Raw genomic sequence first — 19,673 nt, forward strand, 5'->3', positions numbered from 1 at the left:
TGAAGTGCATTAGATTTGATGCCATAACTACCTTGAAACTCACCTTTATTATTGTATTAAATGTCTACCAAACCAAATCATAGATTTCATGCTTCATGTATTGGTGGCCACCTTTAGCTCGTAAAGATGTTGTGTACTTGCCAAAGACTGCCCAAGCCAACACTGTCAGGAGAGAATTTTGAATAAATTTATGTTTGCTCTTTTTAAGGCTTCCCACTCAACACAAACTAGTCTTCAGGGAACAGGGATGGGAGATTTTTTCCCAATATCAATACCAGCTCAAATAGTTGTATCGTTATTTTTTGCTCCCCTCTCCAAATGGCATTGCCTATTGGCATTTGATGCACAAAAGCAATTTGTGAGCTGAGTGTACTAGTTAGAACACCAGTGTGATAAATATCAGTGAACAAAAATAAAACAGCAGATTCTTAAGCTTCCCATCACTAAAGATTATAAAATGTTACCATTTTTATTAATGACTATTTTTTTTCAAAAATGGTCTTACCATTTGAATTGAACATTAAAATATCTATGTTTCATTTCTAAATGATCACTTTATTGGCTTATGGGCATCACAGATCAATTGTTGTTTGCATTGTGTATACAAGCTTATGCGAATACAAAATTGTAGAAAAACTGTATCTCTCCCTCGTTTTAAAAACTTTTGAGTAAATGTATCATATGGCGTGGTGCTGAACTAGACAACCCATCAAAAGCTTTGGGTCTCTGCAGAATTGGTTGATCCCACGTCAGACAATAGTGGTAACATAACTCAGTATCCCTAGATATGGAAGTTGTGGGGAGGACAGTGGTGGCAGCCAGGTTCCTGTTCCCAATTGCCAATGATTCCTGCTTAACAAGATGCTTGCTGATGTCAGGTGAGGACAGAATGGGGCCAGTATGTGATGCCCACCATGATCTAACTGTCCACAGATAATGTGAAAGTTTGAGTGGTGGATGCTCGTGTCTATGGAAATGCAGTCACGAGATGAACAGAGAAAGTATGGAGATAAAAATAACATTTCACTCCTGAAACTAGTTGTTCTAAGCACATCAGGTTGTGTACATGTAGTGTTCAATGACAGGAGAAAAAAGGCAAGCTATTTATAACATTGCTTCTAGACATGACTGCTTGCTTATCAATAGGTGTCAAGAGGGTCGCAGAGAAATATATTAATTCATTGAATTTCAGTTGAATTGTGAGCTTGGGTTAGAGCAGAAGTCATATGGTTAACCTTTCAGGAGATGCAAGCTACTTAAGAAACAAATACAAAAAGCACACATAGTAAAATGAATGGTCAGGGAAGAAGTTATAGAATTAAGAGATCAATTTGTGCTGTGCTGCAGGTGTGCCACGTTCAGAATGCACAGCCCAAACCATCCATTATGTTTTGTATACAAACTTGCAATGAATTTAGCGACCAAAGTAAGTATTGGTTGTGCTTGTATTCATGCCCCAGTTTACATCCTGAATACTGGATTTGTAATCTGACGAATAGCCCCTGCCTGAAGAGGAATACAACGCAGAATCTCTGGCAGGAGTGGCAGAGGATAGGTACGATGAGGATTCAAGTGACTGTCTCAGGTTTGTTGCCAAAGTATCCTGTTTCCAATCATAACCGCCTAAAAAAAAAGAGCAAAATAGAACGTAAGTAGATTTTGTTGCAGTAAAAATGGACTGCGATGCGAGGTCTGAAAAATTATAAAACAAAAACAAAAAACGCTGGAAAAGCTCAGTAGGTCTAACAGCATCTGTGGAGAGAAAAACAGAGTTAACGTTTCGAGTCCATACGACTCTTCTCCAGAGCTAAAGAGAAGTAAAGATGTGATGAAATTTATACTGATTAAGGGGGAGTGGAGCAGGTGAAGCTGGATAGAAGGCCAGTGATAGCTGGGGGCAAAGGAGAGACTGACAAATATGTCATGAACAAAGGACAAAGGGAGTGTTAATGGTAGTGGTAAGGGCTAAAGGAGATGCCGATAGTGGCATTAAGGTAAGAAAGCAGAATATGATGATAGCAGGACAAGGATAAGTACTCTGTAAAGAACAACATGAACAAGGAACAGATGGCCCTTGGTGTGGGGTGGGGGAGGGGACAGTAGTGGGGAAAAAAGGTTGGAAATAGGATAAAAGGTGGGATAAAACAATGAATAAAAATGAAAATAAATAAAAAATAAAGTGGATAAAAAAAATATTAAAAATAAAAATGAATATGGAAAAAGGGGTGTAGATAGAGGAGAGAGTTCATGGTCTGAAGTTGTTGAACTCACTGTTAAGTCCGGAAGGCTGTAAAGTGCCTAATTGGGAGATGAGGTGCTGTCCCTCCAGTTTGCGGTGGGCTTCACTGGAACATTGCAGCAGGCAAAGGACATACATGTGGGCATGAGAACAGATTGGTGTGCTGAAATGGCAAGTGACTGGAAGGTCTGGGTCATGCTTGCAGGCAGACCGAATGTGTACCGCAAAGTGGTCACCCAGTCTGCATTTGGTTTCTCCAATGTAGAGACCACCACATTGGGAACAGCGAATGCAGTAGATCAAATTGAAGGAGGTGCAAGTGAGGTGCTGCTTCACCTGAAAAAAGTGTGTTGGGCCCTTGGACGGTAAGGAGGGAGAGGTAAAGGGGCAGGTGTTGCACCTTCTGCGACTGCATGGGAAGGTGCCATGGGAAGGGGATGGGGTGTTGGGGGTGATGGAGGAGTGGACTAGGGTGTCCCGGAGGGAACAGTCCCTACGGAATGCTGACCTTGGGGAGGTGGGAGAAAAGATGTGTTTGGTGGTGGCATCATGCTGGAGGTGGCGGAGGATGATCCTTTGAATGTGGAGGCTGGTGGAGTGAAAAGCAAGGACAGGGGGAACCCTATCATAGTTCTGGGAGGGAGAGGAAGGTGTTGGACATGGTTGAGGGCCCTGTCAACCACAGTGGGTGGGAAACCTTGGTTAAGGAAGAAGGAAGACATGTCAGAAGCGCTGTTTTGAAAGCGGCATCATCGGAACAGATGCTACGGACACGAAGGAACTGAGAGAATGGGATGGAATCCTTACAGGAAGCAGGGTGTGAGTTATCTGTGGGAGTCGGTGGGCTTGTATTGAATATTGGCGGACAGTCTATAACCAGAAATTGAGACAGAGATCAAGAAAAGGAAGTATCAGAGATGGACCATATGAAGGTGATGGAGGGGTGGAAATTGGAAGCAAAATTGATAAAATTTCCAGGTCCAGGCGAGAGCATGAAGCGGCACCCAAACAGCCATCGATGTACCGAAAGAAAGAGTTGTGGGAGGGGGCCTGAATAGGACTGGAACAAGGAATGTTCCACATGCCCCTCACTTCCCCGTTGTCGGCATTCCATAGGGACTGATCCCTCAGGGACACCCTGGTCCACTCCATCACACCCAACACCTCATCACCCTCCCACAGCACCTTCCCATGCAAATCGCAGAAAGTGCAATGCCTGTCCCTTTACCTCTTCACCTTCCAAGGGCCCAAACACACTTGACAAGTGAAGCACTGCTTCACCTGAACCTCCTTCAGTTTGGACTACTGTATTTGCTGCTCCCAATATGGTCTCCTCTACACTGGAGAGACCAAACACAGATTGGGTGACTGCTTTGTGGAACGCCTTCGGTCTGTCTGCAAGCATGACCCAGACCTCCCTGTCGCTTGCCATTTCAACACAACATCCTGCTCTCATGCCCACATGTCCGTCCTTGGACTGTTGCAATGTTCCAGTGAAGCTCAACGCCAACTGGAGGAACAGCACCTCATCTTCCGATTAGGCATTTTACAGCCTTCTGGACTTAACATTGAGTTCAACAACTTCAGGCCATGAACTCTCTCCTCTATCCTCACCCCTTTATCCCTTTTTCCCCATATTCATTTTTATTTTTAAAGTTTTATCCACTTTTTATTTTCATTTTTATTCATTGTTTTATCCCCACCTTTTATCCTATTTTCCATCCTTTTTCCCCACCACCAATCCCTCCCTCCACCCCACCCCTATAAGAGCCATCTGTCACTAGTTTATCTTCTTTTCAGAGTACTTACCCTTGTCCTATTATCACATTCTGCTTTGTTACCTTAATGCCACCATCAGCACTCCTTTAGCCCCTACCACTACTATTAACACCCCATTCGTCCTTTTGTTCATGACGTTTGTTAATCTCTCCTTTGCTCCCACCTGTCGCTGGCCTTCTATACAGCTTTACCCGCTCCACCCGCCCCCCCCCTTAAACAGTATAAATTTCATCACATTTTTACTTCTCTTTAGCTCTGAAGAGTCATACGGACTTGAAACGTTAACTGTTTTTCTCTCCACAGATGCTGTTAGACCTGAGTTTTTCCAGCATTTTCTGTTTTTGTTTCAGATTTCCAGCATCTGCAGTATTTTGCTTTCATCTTACTGAAAAATTATAGCAAGGCAGCTACCCAAATGTCCCATTATAAAACAAGCAATGCAATGTGGCATTAAGTGCTACAAGTTGCATTTTCAAATCCTCAGGTGAAGTAAGCATTTAAATTTGACATATGGCAAAAATGCTAAACCACTTCCAGAAGTTGGTAGCTACAAACACCATAATGATACAACAAATCTGAAACATCTACACCAACACAATGTTTCTCTTTTAAAAACTGATTAGTAGAAACAAATTCTCAAGATACTTTGTCAGAATCATGTGATGGCAGTTCTCACTAGTTCTCTGCCATGCAAAGTCTGTCTGTAACAGAAATTCAATTACTTGCTAGCTTAAAAAAGATATCAGAATTCTGATTCAATTTATAGAGGTTTTTCTGTGCAGATCTGGGCGAACCAGTTCCTGAGTTAAGGGTATACATTCAACCCATGGAATCTAGAAGTTGTGATTCCAGCAGTATTTTTGCACTGGCAACATTTATTGGCACTTGATGGCACAAATACTTGGCCATTTTTGGTTAGCATCATAGAGATCAATAACTGCAGGCTAAATCCCTCAGGATGCAGTGACTATCAGACTAGGGAATCCTCAAGCACTTTGATCTTGAAATATCTGTTTTGCTTTCTTGTGCTTGAGGATAGGTCTGAGTCTCTGTCCTTGGAAAATACCAGCAGCAGGTACAGGAATAACACTTATACCTCTCCTGTCCTTGAAGCAGATCTTTTTTAGGGTGAAAAATATAATTATTTTTCTATAAATCACCCTTTGCCAACCACTGCCATACCAGAGCACGTATGTGCAGAATGCTATTTAATATTGGAGCGAAAAACCTGTGGCATTGGAATCTGACTCAATTGCAGGCTTTTAATCACACCACAAAAATAATAGCAGGTACATGCTCTCCATTAGATCACTATGGTTTGAAGGCACAAACCATTGTTGAAGTAGTGTCCTGGAACAAAAGCAGTGGATCATGTTCCATTTCTCATGACACAAATTTTATTGAAGTGAAGGTATTTAAAGCCCAACTACAAAAAGTGTTGGTGAATCTTCGGCATGTGTTAAATTGTCTCTGAAATCTCCCAGATAATTACTTACCAGGTCTAACTCAAATCACCAAACCCTTAGTGACATTTGATAGATGCACAGGCACAAATGTGAGTGTAGGGAACCAGCCAAAAAAGGATCAACTGAATTTCCATTTCAGTCATTGACTGATGCCTTCAACTGCATTTTAGTCAGCTTCACATGTCTACATAGATGCCTGATGAACCAGAACGAACAGTATGCATATAGCATTCATTAATCTTCCAGCTGGGAGGGAAAAGGTATTATGGGGATATGTCCAGCAGCTAGTGACACAAGCCAGCAATGGAACAAATTTACAAAGCTGCATTCATTGGAAGCTAAAGACAACTGGAACATTTCCAGAGTTCTCTCTTCTCAATGTGGATCATACCTTATACAAGACAGTGAATTCTGCTGACAGTGTTATTCAAACACCATTTGCACAGGCTCCCCATATAGTTATTAGAATCAACAATCTATATCGAAACTACAGATTGTTTGGAGGGCCTTCTTGGTTGAATTCATTCACCATCAAAACTCACAGGACATCGATAACCCTGCCTCAGCAAATGGAGGAAGTCACAGGCACCAGTAAATGCAGAAAGTCACAGGCACCATTACCTTCTCCCAACTCAAACATCATTATGTAACAGGTACTTTTGTGCTTTCATGAGGAGCTCCAGAAGAGTGCAACTCAAATGGAAATGTGATCTCTCTGCATTGCTCAATCCTATTAAATTTAGGTGGTGCTGACACTCCTAAGCTGGGCTAGTAGGAGAATAAAGTCCTGTGGTTCCTGTAGTTTCAGGGGCAGAATTTAGCTCCATGCATTTACAGGCAAGTGGAGAAGGGCAACTCATGAAACCTTCAAAATGTCAGTCTCTGATTCCATTCAGTCCTTGACATTACAGAATGCTATCAACACCTGAGTACCACAGAATGCTGTTACCAACACTCTTTTGATGTAAAAGTGCTAGAAGGTTGAAGCTATTTGTTCATTAAAGCCAAAGAAATTTGACATGAACAGAGGTTGAGTTCAATTCAATGTTATGAAAAAAATGGACTTCTTCCTTGATGTAAAAGAGCATTCTTTAGGTTCTCTCATGAGTGATGGTGAGGAGTTTCTTGGAAATTGGGACCAAGGTGAATGAAATTGTTCAATGATGGCAGTGTGCCTCTCCAAAACCTGGAACTCCCTGTAAGTAAGGCTTAAACGGTTCAGCCTTAAAAGAATTACAAGGTTGAACTACACTCCAACCTAGTGTTGGAATGGGCAGATTTTGCAGCTGGGGACACAACTCCCAAGTCCACTAGTAGGAGCTACCCCCAAGGTACAAAAAAGCTGGCACAGATAATGATGAATCTTAAGCAACTGGTAATGTACTCAAGATCAGTTAAGCAAATATTGCTTTTGAGGGGTTTCTTGGATACTGGGACCAAAGTGACTGCAACTGCCCATTGGCGATGGTGGTGCCTCTACAACAGCTGGCATTGCCTGCAAGTAGGACTTAAATGGTTTAACCTTCAGGCTTTTGAATATGAAAAACAGGACTCACTAACAGGACTCACTCCGACCTGAGGTTGCAAAGGGCAAGTTTTGCAGGCAGAAACTCAGCTCCAAATCCACTTAAAGGAGTTATGCCCGAAGTACAATAAAGCTGGCATGGATAAATTTGGATTTTAGGCACCTGATTTGTGCACCAAGGGTCAGCTAACCTACAAAAGCAACTAGCTGGTGTAGCCTTTGACAGCTGACTCTTGTGCAACGTGGATCCCAATGATGGGTCCTTGATCTCAGGAACCGAACCAATACTGCAAAGAGGAAAACAGATTTGGCCAGAATGATGCACTTCAGTAACCATTTCTGAAAATGATCCAAAGGGTGGACTAGGCTGGTATACCAGATCAAGCCATCGCAGATTGCAGGAATCTGAACCTTTGATCCAGAATATAAATTAGGATCTCAAATGGCTTTTGATCCTAGCTCCAGGTGCTGTCCTATTACAAATCCTCTCATCCCACTTACCTGAAAATCCAAGCTAAATTTCAGACAAAATCCTCAATTGGTCAAATGAAGTCAATTCAAAGATACCAAATGAGGTAAGAGGTAATATGGTTTGCCTGATGGCACCTGTAAATAGAGATGTTGCTGATAATTTTCAAATCTGAATTACCTCTCGGGCTTTCTGAGCCTCGTACCGCTGAAGCTGGCACATCAGGTTTATATCTGGAATAGTCATCTGGTATACCGATGGATCTTGTAGTTCTCTGATCCAATGTTGGCCTCATGGCTGGGTCCTTTGAGGTTGGGCAAGGGAAAAAAGGTTTGAAATGGGATACAGCTAGAACTACGAAGACACTGTTTAGTTAAAAACAAAGCATAAGAACATAGTTTTTTTTCCCCAAAAGAAGAAAACCCAGTTCTAGTTTATTTACTATAAACTTAAGATCATTGAAGCATTTTAGGCTGACAGTAAATAAAGTTCACTGGGATTGTCCTTCAAGTACCTTTGGTAATCAATATAAGATCAAAGTATGATACTTGAGTTCAGTGAAACAAATAAACACAGATCCCAAGCAGTATTGATTTTCAAGCTGCTTTATTCAATTTAGCTGTAATTTCACTGCAATAAAGCTAATTCTGAAATTATCAGCAAAAACAGAAAATTCTGGAGTGAAAAATTCAAAATGACGACTTTTCTTTTCAAAAAATATGAATTTAAAAGTTCCAGTTTGTGTTGTGGGGACAATACATCTGTGGGTGAAGAAAGAATCAGAAAATCTATTTAAGTTTCCTATTCCATTCAAAGACAGCCCGCTGTCTGCGTAGTGGAGAGAACAAGGCAGCAAGTAGCAGCAATTCGGTTCGAAAAGTGTCAACGGGAGAGTTGAACGTTTTATCACTGTAGACTATTTTCCACCTCCACAGGTTGAATATATTCCTGAAAAATGATTTGCAAGCCAAGTTAGCCTTCCTGCTGAATGACTCAAGTCATCTGAAGTCCAACAATTACAAGAACATATCGAAAAGAGTGCATTAGTCTGTTCCAGTAAAACATTAGAGCTAATGCTAATTATCTTCAGAAATATTTTCTCTGGCAAGGGTTCCTGCAAGCAATAAGAATTCCAAACACGAAGTTTCCAATAGTCATATGAAACTTTTCATACATGACAGTGTTGCACGTAAGGGTTGATGGACTCTCCAGTTGATCCGTAAAGTATCAATTGTCAGAAGTGAAGGCTTTACCACAATCTCGAAAGTACCCAACACAATTGACCAAGAGCATAACAGACATAAGACAACCGCCTGGTTATGAATCAAAACTGGAACCAAAAAAACTCACTGACAAGCAGGAGAAAATATTTTATTTGATTTAAAAGTATAAATGGGGAAAAAATGAAATTGAATCTGGAATACTTTGAAGATGGAGATATTACATTCCACGTCTGTTTGAAGTTAAAGCTTTGGGTGAACCATATTCCAAATTAACACGAAATGGGATACCTGGTTGTTAAAATTTTTTAAAAAGGTAACTTTAGGATATAGGTCAAAGTCAGCCAGTCATTTTGGTGAAGGTAAATTAAATCAGTTGTTTTTGCAGCCATGCAATGTATGGAAATTCTATCTGGTGTGGATAATTTGAAAAGCAGCATTGCGCATCCTAAACAATGACGTAGAAAATGTCTACAAGCATTGACAGAATTGTTGCAGTAAGCAACCGTTAGATCTGCTCACAATTTAAGTCAACTACTTTCGCTTCAAATTGCTTAGAAATTGGTTCTTGACGTTCTTCTTATTAGCAAAGGAAACCTACTTCCAGGTCAAGTAAAAAACTCATATGATTGTATGGAACAAGAAGCAATATAAGCTTATATTCCTGAGCACAGGTACAGGTGATAATCATCCAAAACATTTTTTTAAATATGTAAAAAAGATTACTAAACTGCATTGTACAGCAGGAACAATCTGATGCATTCTGGCCATAGTGGAGGAAAATAAATAACTTTCATATAAAGTTAACGAGAAGTAAAGATAGCAAAGGAGCTCTCCTGAAGCCCATAGCAATACGTATAGTCTGACATAAGTACCACTGGAAGAAAGTCTTTTGGCGAGCAAAATTAAAAGTCATTAGAGACATATAAGTTCCTTAACCAGTGCACTGTTAGAGTTTAGAAAGACTTCTGGTCATTTTCTAGAAGTTCCTGAACCAAGTGCTGAAACTTGATGCTACTCTCTGTTGAACATCAAGATTCTCCCACAAAGACCCACTCCAATGCTCAGAATGATCAACTTTGGTGCACACCTCCCAGCTGCCTTCTTACTTGTGATGTCCTTGCATGGGTTGATAGCACTGTTGGAAGCTGGTAATTTCAAACCCCACTCCAGGATTGAGCACATAATCTAGGTTAGCACTCCAGTATGGGACTATCACAGGTGCTATCCATAAGAACACACCGTTAAGATGAATGTTCGTGATCACATTGCACTATATGAAAAGCAGAGTTTGCAAAGTGTTCTACCTAATATTCTTTCAACTGACACAGCATGACAAAGAATGGGTCAGATCATTCACCTCATTGCCTTTTGTGAAATCTTGCTGTACAAAATGGCTGCCACACTTGCGTTGCAATATGTCATTGCACTTCAAAATAATTACTTGGATGTGAAGCACTTTAGACATTAAAAAGTGTGGCAATGTACAATATATGCAAGCTTTTTCTTCTTTTACATAGGAATAGTTACAGCATAATTCTGTCTGAAAATAGGGACTCAAATAGTTTACAGTATTTTCCTCATTCGCAGCAAAGCTTAACGATCACAACAGATTAAGGCTTTGGTAACATCTATGCACTGCCCTCATTTTGAATTTGTATATTTACTGCTTAATTTAGGAGAATACACAGGTTATTCCTGCAACTGTTGTGTTGAAAGAAAAAACACTAATCTTTACCTGGATTGGATCAAAGAATGTCCAGAACAATTGTAACATGAAATCTGGAAGTATGCCATACCAAACACAACCAGGTAGAACTGAACAAAAATCTGCTTTCTTTCCATCTTGAGTTCTAGCAAAGGACCATCAGACTACCATAGGAAAAATGGCGTAGCTCGTGGAGTTATAAGATAAAACTGAGAGGAATACGAATATTTATCTTCACTTTTCATTAGCAGCAATATTAAGAAATGGTAATGGTTAAAGGCGTGCAAATTATCTGTGCTGATGATCATCAGTTGTAAAACAATCCAGGTATTTGTGCAGGAAGAAGCAGTCTGCATACTAAAGGAACATTTAACATTATCTTGGTATGTGATTTCAAGGAAGTCAGAACAAGAAACAGAAGTCTGAGCCAGTTGGTACCACAAACCTCAGCTGAGAAAAAATACCAGGTAACCACCTCTGTGCAGAACTGAAATGTAGTATAAGGTCTCCTTCCCAGCCAAAAACTGAAGAAGTGTTCACAAAACTTCTTCAAATGTTAATTCCAGAGAGTACTGAATGATTCCTTGCATATGATAGGAGACCATAATCTGGTTGGTTTTGACACTTGGAATAAGATATGCCTAAGCCCCTATACCAAGTTGATATATGGTATAAGGAATTAATGATAAAGTTTTAGTGCTGATAGATTTTGATGAAGTTTGATGAATAGACAATTCATTCAGATGCATATTGTCCTATTGTGAAAAAATGCAGAGTGAGAGCTCTACTTGACATAGTAGGTGCTTGTGTAAATAGTGGTGACACAGATTATGCTTTTTGGTACAATGGATCAATGTTTGACAAGGTCTTTCACCTGTCAAGAGTGCAGGAGAAGTGCAAAACAGACACACAAAACAAGAAAAAAACTCACATTGGTTGTTCTGCAAGAATTAAACTTTAATGAACTAACACCTACACATTACAAAGTATTAAGTAACAAAATCTTTTACTATGAACCACTGTTGGGCAGATTTTATTCAGAAAAATCGGAAATCCGTTGTCCTGTATACTCGCATAAGACAAGTAACTGTGTTCACTATTTCGGAGATAGAGAGTTCGAGTCATCTTAATTATGATCCAATGCAGATGATGACATTGTGCACTTATTTGACCCAGCTCAAACCTACTCACCTCGGGACTTTCCCCAGTGTCAGTCCCGCTGTTTCCTCTTTCCAGCTTCCAGATAGTGATGGTAGAAAGAAACAGTATATGCAAAAATGAGTGGGCATGTTAAAGTCAAACTTCCTACTGTCTGGGGGGAAAAAATACCGAATTGAGACTAGAAATTGACCAATGCAAACAAAACACTAATAGTGTGCTGTTTCTTATTGGCTTTCAAAATTGTAAATCTTTTTTTTAAATCCAAAAGGTTAAAGAAATTGACTAGCCGTCATTAATTATAATTCAATAAACTAATAATGCTGGTGGAATTCAAGACGGCATACAAAGTCAAAATATCTTCCTCACACATGCCTAACTGCTTTTAAGGCTGCTGCACCAAATTAGAAAGTCACCACAAAACTACAATTAATCTGTGTTAAATTATGAAGTATTATTCAGCTGCAAATGCATTATATTCATACCTCTGAGGATTATGTACGGTGAAACAACAACGATTCAATCAGAAGAATTTATATTATAGGTTTAAATCCAGAGATATCAATTAATTAGAAAGAACTTTGAGACAAATTGCAGATATGTCACATTCTTCAACAGCCCATATGCCACACATCAGTGCAACAACATTGCCTCTTAACTTCTGTTTGCTGTACGTGACCAGCTTGTTGCCACGCAGCTACATATTTCAAAGAAAACGTTGCTTGTGCATGGCATATGTTTGTTCCTCACACAGCACATTCCAATTGCTGAGGTAACACAGCATTTTGTACTGTGGAATAGTTAACCAAGAGATATTTGCAGCAATTGTATTGAACAAAAAAGCTGGAAAAAAACCTGAAGTAAGAAATTCAATCCTCTTCAGCTTCAAAACTGATCACATATTACCACAAGAACTAAAAAGAGCAATTGTTGTAAAGATATACTATCATTTGAATGAGAGGCCTGAATCATTCACTATATGTAGACTCATGGATCAGTCCGTGAAAGAATTTCAAAATACTCACAGTTTCTTTCTTTTGATAGTAACTGATCAATGCATCCTTGAAAGCCTTTGTAACCTTCAGAACAAAACTGGCATCATCTTCACTTTTTATCTGAAAGCGTTGCTGAAAATAAACACAAAGTTACATTTCCACACCTCACTACAGAAGGTCAAATTATTCCAGTCAGAAACATGTCCTGCACAACTAGGAATTTCAGTAACCAGGACTAGTCACAAATGTCCCAGAAAACAAATTTATTCTGTGCCTAACTGTGCACCCTACACTGACTATTGCAGGTTTCATTGTAGTACTTAACTTAAGCACATACTTGACCAGATGCTAGTTTTGATGAGTGCCCAACCAGTTCAACTAACCAATCAAACTTCACAAGCGCTCAGTTTCTTCCATAGAAATAATATAATCTTGCAGTGACCTAGTACTAACCAACCAGTCTGGGAATAACACTCAAATAGGATTGTTGATTTAAAAGTTATTCCAGACCTACTTTGCTGACTATCTAAACCATTACTTATGAAAAGTCCTATAAATCTACCAATTTTAAATTCCACACTATAACATGTCTTAAATTCACACCCCTAAGAAATCATCAACATGCACCATGAAGACGCATGCAAGTTTTCCTTTATGACACCAATAAAACAATGCAGGGTTTGCTTTAGTTGATCTCACTTGACCACTTAAAATACTACCAGGTCCTACTATCGTCTGCTAAAACTGCTCACTATTCCAGGATCATCCTGGAATGCAAAGATAACCCCCAGCTTCTTACCTTAACTTCAGACTATTTTCGTAAACCCTTCTCTCCATTCCATAAAGTGAACTTCAACAAGTGTGAGGAGTTTGTAGACTTATCACTAAGATTGAGACAATCCGATCAGCAGCTGCTGATGCCTCCCTTCTACTAGCCCACCTGGCCAACCATTACTATTCCTCCTTTCCCTAGCCCTGAACTCACATCTTTCTCTAGTTTCTTTCCTGTGTACCATCATGGCATTGCTGAGCCCATCCTATCTATGAGATCTACCAGTTGTTCACTTGATCCTATTCCTACTAAATTGGACATAGACGTCATCATTGGTAGGGACCTAACCAGTGCTCTTTGTAATTATTATTCCATGGAATGTGGGCGCTGACTAGGACAGCACTTTTATTGCTCATCCCTAATTGCCCTCAAGGTGGTGGTGGTGGTGAGCAGTCTTCTTGAACCGCTGCAGTCCACTTGGTGTAGGTACACCCGGAGTGCTGTTAGAGAGACAATTCCAGGATTTTGACCCAGTGAGTGAAGGAACGGCGATATAGTCCCGAGTCAAGATAATGTGTGGCTTGGTGAGGAACTTGCAGGTGGTGGTGTTTGCAGGCATCTGCTGCCCTTATCCTTGTAGGTGGTAGAGGTCACAGATTTGGAAGGTGCTGTCAAAGATCCCTGGTCAGTTGCTGCAGTTCATCTTGTCGATGATATACACTAATGTCATTGGGCATCAGTGGAGGAGGGAATGAACATTGAAGGCCATGGATGGGGTGCCAATCAAGCAGGCAGCTTTGTCCTGACTGGTGTCGAGTTTGAGTGTTGTTGGAGCTGCACTCATCCAGGCAAGTGGGGAGTATTCCATCACACTCCTGGCTTGCGCATTGTAGATGGTGGACAGGATTTGGGGAGTCAGGAGGTGAGTTACTATGCAGAATTCCCAGCTTCTGACCTGCTCTTGTAGTCACAGTATTTATATGGCTGGTTCAGTTCAGTTTCTGGTCAATGGTAACCCCCAGAATGCTGATAATGGGGATTCAGCACTGGTAATGCCACTGAATGTCAAAGGGAGATGGTTTTATTCTCTCCTGTTGGGGATGGTCATTGCCCTGCATTTGTGTGGCACCAATGTTACTTGCCACTTATCAGCACAAGCCTGAATGTTGCTCAGGTCTTGCTGCATATGGGCATGGTATCTGAGGAGCCATGAATGGTGAACAACATTGTGCAATGATCTGCAAACAATCCCACTTCTGATCTTATGATGGAGCGAAGGTTATTGATTGAAGCAACTGAAGGTGGCTGAGCCTCAGACACTACCCTGAGGAACTCCTGCAGCAACATCGAGATGATTGACCTCCCACAACCACAACCATCTTCCTTTGTGCTATGTATGACTAACTAGTCAAAGGCAGTCACTCTCACCTCACCTCTTGGAGTTCAGCTCTTTTGTCCATGTTTGGATCAAGACTGTAATGAGGTCAGGAGCAGAGTGGCCCTGGTAGAAGCCAAAATCAGCATCGGTGAGCCGGTTATTGTTGATTAAGTGCCGCTTGATAACACTCTCGTCGACACTTTCCATCACTTTGCTGATGATCAAGACTGATGGGGCGATAATTGGTCGAATTGGATTTGGCCTGGGCAGTTTTTCACATTGCCAGGTAGATGCCAGTGTTGTAGCTGTACTAGAACAGCTTAGCTAAGGGCACAGCTAGTTCTGGAGCACAATTCGTCAGTACTGTTACTGAAATGTTGTTAGGGCCCATACCATTTGCAGTATTCAGTGCCTTCAGCCATGTCTTGATATCACATGGAGTGAATCGAATTGGCTGAAGGCTGGCATCTGTGATGCTGCAGACCGCCGGAGAAAGCAGAGCTGGATCATCCACTTGACACTTCTGGCTGAAGATTGCTGCAAATGCTTCAGCCTTGTCTTTTGTACTGATGTGCTGGGCTCTCCCATCATTGGGATGGGGATAAAAGCAAAATACTGCGAATGCTGGAAATCTAGAACTAAAACAAAAATACCTGGAAAAACTCAGCAGGTCTGACAGCATCTGCGGAGAGGGATACAGTTAATGTTTCGAGTCCGAATGACTCTTCATCAGAGCTAAGGAAAAATAGAAAAGAGGTGAAATATAAGCTGGTTTAAGGGGGGTGGGGGGGGGGGGGGGGGGGGGGGGGTGGGTGGGTGGGACAGGTAGAGCTGGATAGAGGACCAGTGATAGGTGGAGATTGCCAAAAGATGTCATAGGCAAAAGGACAAAGAAGTAATGACAGTGATGATATTAGCTAAGAAATGTGCTAATGTGATGGGATGGGGATATTTGTGGAGCCGCCTCCTCCAGTTACATGTTTAATTGTCCACCATCATTCACAACTGGATGTGGCAGAACTGCAGCGCTTAGATGTCCACATATATGGTGTTCACACAGCCACTTCATTCTTTCACCAAGACTCCAAGAATATTGGAAGGTAATCGTACCTCGACAATTTACATTTGCTTACGGCCATATTCAACAAATGGCTACAAGGATTATAGTTTCCTGTCTGAAAATTTCTTGGCCTCCAACCTTCATCTTTCGGCAATGATTTTCTGCTACCACATTCTGTCCAGAAAGCCAGCCAGTAAAGAATAGGCTTGGAGCCAATCTTTATTCACTTACATAAGCATTTATTTAGAGCTACACATTTGAAGCATACACCACCTAACTCAACAAGAGTTTCATTCTGTGTCTGAAGGGCTACCAGTGAATTCTCAGTTAATGCCAACCACCTGCATACAATTAGACACAATTAATATTAAATTAACACACCTCTATTCGCCATGATAATGACATGCTCAAAAAAATTAACTAGATTATTCAGACATGATTTATCACAAATCCAGACAGACTTTCTTTGATCAGCTCAGCCATGTGCTCAGTCATTCTGATTATAATTTCCAGCAATTCCCCCACAAATGATGTTAAATTAACACATCGACCATTAACTGGTTCTCCTCCTCTCACTTCTTAAGTGAGTGGCACTTGCAATTTTCTAATAAAAAAAGCACAATTCCTGAAGCAAGAATACTTTTGAAAATTGTGACTAAAACACACCTTTTTCGTTGAACACTCGTGTGAAAATCCTCAAATCCTAGAGATTTGATTACCCCGAGTACCATTGTTTGCTCAATTGTCATTTTTCCTCATTAATATTAAATCCACTAACTACCAGGGATCTCAACATTCAGAAGTTAAGGAAGATTTGAGTGACAAGACATACCAATTTTCATTATGTATGTATACTGTTAGGCAGAGCCAGCAGTGAAGTGCTGCGTCTTCTTTCACAAGGCTGGCCCTAATTTACTCAACTTGATCATTTAAGTTACCTGACCATTATGCAAGTCCTTACAAACAGAACAACCATGAAAGATTAAACTTCATACACATAAATAAGCGAAGCACTGCTATCAGTTTTTTTATACTTTCATCGGATGTGGGCGTCACTGGCAAGGCCAGCATTTGTTGCCCATCCCTAATTACTTTTGAACTGAATGGCTTGTCAGGCCATTTCAGAGGGCTTTTAAGAGACAACCACATTGCTACCCAGGCCAGATTGGGCACGGAAGGAAATCTGCCTTCCTTAAGGCACATTAATGAACCAGGTGGGTTTTTACAACAATCAACAATGGTTTCATGGTCACCATTACTGAGACCAGCTTTCAATTTCAGATTTATTAATTGAATTTTAATTCCACCAGCTGCCATGGTGGGATCTGAACCCATGTTCCTAGGGCATCAGCCTGGGCCTCTACCCCACCCTCACTCCTATATATAGTGCAGTATGTTGTCAAGGCATTGTTAAAAAGTTCACATTTTGGATTACGTATAACTTGTAAGCTTCAGTTCCCCATTACATAATATATACCACTTTACTGATGACAGGCAAAATTAATTCAGACTCACCAAATACTCATAGAGTTTCTTTCTTTTAAGATCGATCGCATCAGGAAAAGTCTGTGGTTTGGAATAATCACCCTTTAAGATGGAAGAAGAAAGCTCATGAGGAGGCTTTGTTCAATGCTATAAACTGGAGTTTTCATTTGCAGGTACATTCAACTTCCATCACAACTTGAAAGATCATATATGAAAGTAGATTTGAAAAGAGAGAGAGAGTCTGGACCTCAATAGTGGAAAAAAAAATTGAATTATGTTTGTTGTCTTATGCCTTCATGTTAAACAGCCCCATGAACATCCCTCACAACGAAAAAAGGACCAACTATTATATTTTTATTATTCAATGCAGATAGATGCATTCCTTTCCAAAATAGTATAATCCACCCTTAGAAAAAGTTAGTAAGCAGAACAAGTAATAGTTTCTGCATTTAGAACAATTACCTTTCTCACAATATGGCTGCTACGTTTACAATGCTGTAATAATTCATATTACTAGAAGAGTATAAATACTTGTAAACATATGCATTAGATGTGCTGTCACGATGATAGTGAAAGGCTTATGAAACGAGAGAAACATTGTAATCAAGAAAGTCTATCAAAATGCTTTTTCAAAACAAAAAGGGGAATTTTTATTAAAAATTCTGTCCTGAGAGATTTTGATAGAGGCACTAAATACTCAAAAGTGTCGCATCTCCCAGCAAACATGAAATAAAATTCAATAAAATAAACCATTACATAAGGAATCGTATTACAGATTTCTTCAGGCACTGACTGAACACTGGCAGCAGATTGAAATAGAGATAGAACAAAAGATTTTGTTTAATGTCAACCTTGCTCAATGGACCAACTCATTTTATTAACTACCTTGGGTTGAAATAAAGGTTTCTGAGCTGATTATGCTCGATTATGAGCAAAACAACATCTCTCTTCTGGACAAAGGTAAATAAATTGATACACCTCAGATGTAGTGTTTTCCGGGAGGGTTTAAGTTAATTGGTGGTGGTGGGGGGGGGGAAAGAGAGAGAGAGGCGGCGGCGGCACGGTGAGGAGAGGGGGAAAGCAGGATGAAGCAGAGAGCAGAAACGTATCACAGGGAGCAGAGAGACAAACAGCATTAGAGTAAAGAAGCGGAGGGATCAGACAGGGAAGATCAGACAGAATGCAAAGCAAACTAAGTCAAGGCTGAACCACATGCAAATAAGATTGGAGTGTTCAGGCTCAATTTGGCAAATGTGATTATGTTATCATGGCAATGGCAAAGACTTTGCTCAACAAGGATATGAATGGGAACTGAAATTTCTTGGCTACAGTGTATTCAAGAAAAATAGGGGAGAGAATAATAGGGGCGGCAATAGTGATCAAAGATACTTGTACAGAAATAGACAATGCCCTCTAGGATTGTTTTTATTTGGCTAAAGGAGCAAATGAGGAAACGGGTCAGATTTTGTTGGGAGGCAGGGTGTTGACAGCGAACAGTTGGCGTTCACATCATTGAGGTGACTTGAGGATATCAGGCATGCACTGATCACCATGGACGTCCTGAAGTTGTGCTGTTACTGAGAATTCCGACACAGGTTGTCTTGTGGCTTCTCCCAGATTGAGTTATCATATCCACACCACCATTTGAAACATTTCAAAAAGTAACACCTTGTTCAATCAAGTTTTTATGTTTTTAATGTTTTTAACTGTTGTGATTAATAAAATTTGATGGACAAGAGAAATTCCATGAAAAAGATAATTTTATGATCGTGGAGTGCTGTTAATTAAAAAATTAGCAGATTTAAGCTAAATCTTAACCTTTAAAAAAGTTTCTTCAGAATAATTTAACTTTTACCTTCCCAAGTGCATGTCCCAATCTTTTAATTTGCTCTATGTAACATTTCTTTTTAAAGTGCTTTTAGTTGCTTGTTTTTGGGATGGAAAGTGGGGCAGGTGGAGTATATTTCAGTGGGAGCACATTTGGGAAACAGGGATCACAACATCATTAGGTTTAGAGTAGCTATGGAAACTGACCATGAACAATTGAAGATTAAGTTACTTAAGAGGGATAATTTCGGGGACTTGAAAAGTGGATCTGCCAAGGTGGACAAAAACAAAGATTGGCAAGTAGAACAATAAACAGGCAACAGAGGGCTTTAGGGAGAAGATAATTCTGATACAGATTAAACACTGTGTGAAGGGGAAGGGAAGAACATGGTTTATGGTGTGGAGGCAAAGTTTCAAAAATTTGAAGACACAAAGCTTGGAAATGTAGCTAACAGTGAGGAGGATAGTAGCAGGCTTCCATAAATGAGACACATAGGACTTAGCAGGACGAGGCCATTTGGCCCTTGAAGCCTGCTCTGCCATTTGGCAAGATCATGGCTGATCTGGTTGTGGTCTCAACTTCACTTTCCTG

The 19,673-nt window shown here is 40.3% G+C and overlaps 1 protein-coding gene across 8 annotated transcripts in view; it reads right to left on the minus strand.

Moving 5' to 3' along the window:
* Positions 1-534: 534 nt before the first annotated feature.
* LOC144678789 (uncharacterized) overlaps positions 535-19,673 on the minus strand; it is an 85,377-nt gene continuing 66,238 nt past the window's right edge. For 6 of the 8 annotated variants that reach the window (XM_078538722.1, XM_078538719.1, XM_078538720.1 and 3 more), the window contains 4 exons: positions 17,285-17,356; positions 12,590-12,691; positions 7,659-7,782; positions 535-1,623 (listed from right to left, as the gene is read on the minus strand). In XM_078538722.1, coding sequence (XP_078394848.1) covers positions 1,415-1,623; positions 7,659-7,782; positions 12,590-12,691; positions 17,285-17,356 — 507 coding nt within the window. In that variant the 3' untranslated portion in view covers positions 535-1,414. Of the gene's footprint in view, positions 1,624-7,658; positions 7,783-12,589; positions 12,692-15,987; positions 16,111-17,284; positions 17,357-19,673 lie in introns of those variants that run through there. The other 2 variants (XM_078538721.1, XM_078538723.1) reach the window with 2 other exon arrangements.

Source organism: Cetorhinus maximus, chromosome 3 (assembly GCF_964194155.1).
Source record: "Cetorhinus maximus chromosome 3, sCetMax3.hap1.1, whole genome shotgun sequence".
NCBI classification, from domain to species: Eukaryota; Metazoa; Chordata; class Chondrichthyes; order Lamniformes; family Cetorhinidae; genus Cetorhinus; species Cetorhinus maximus.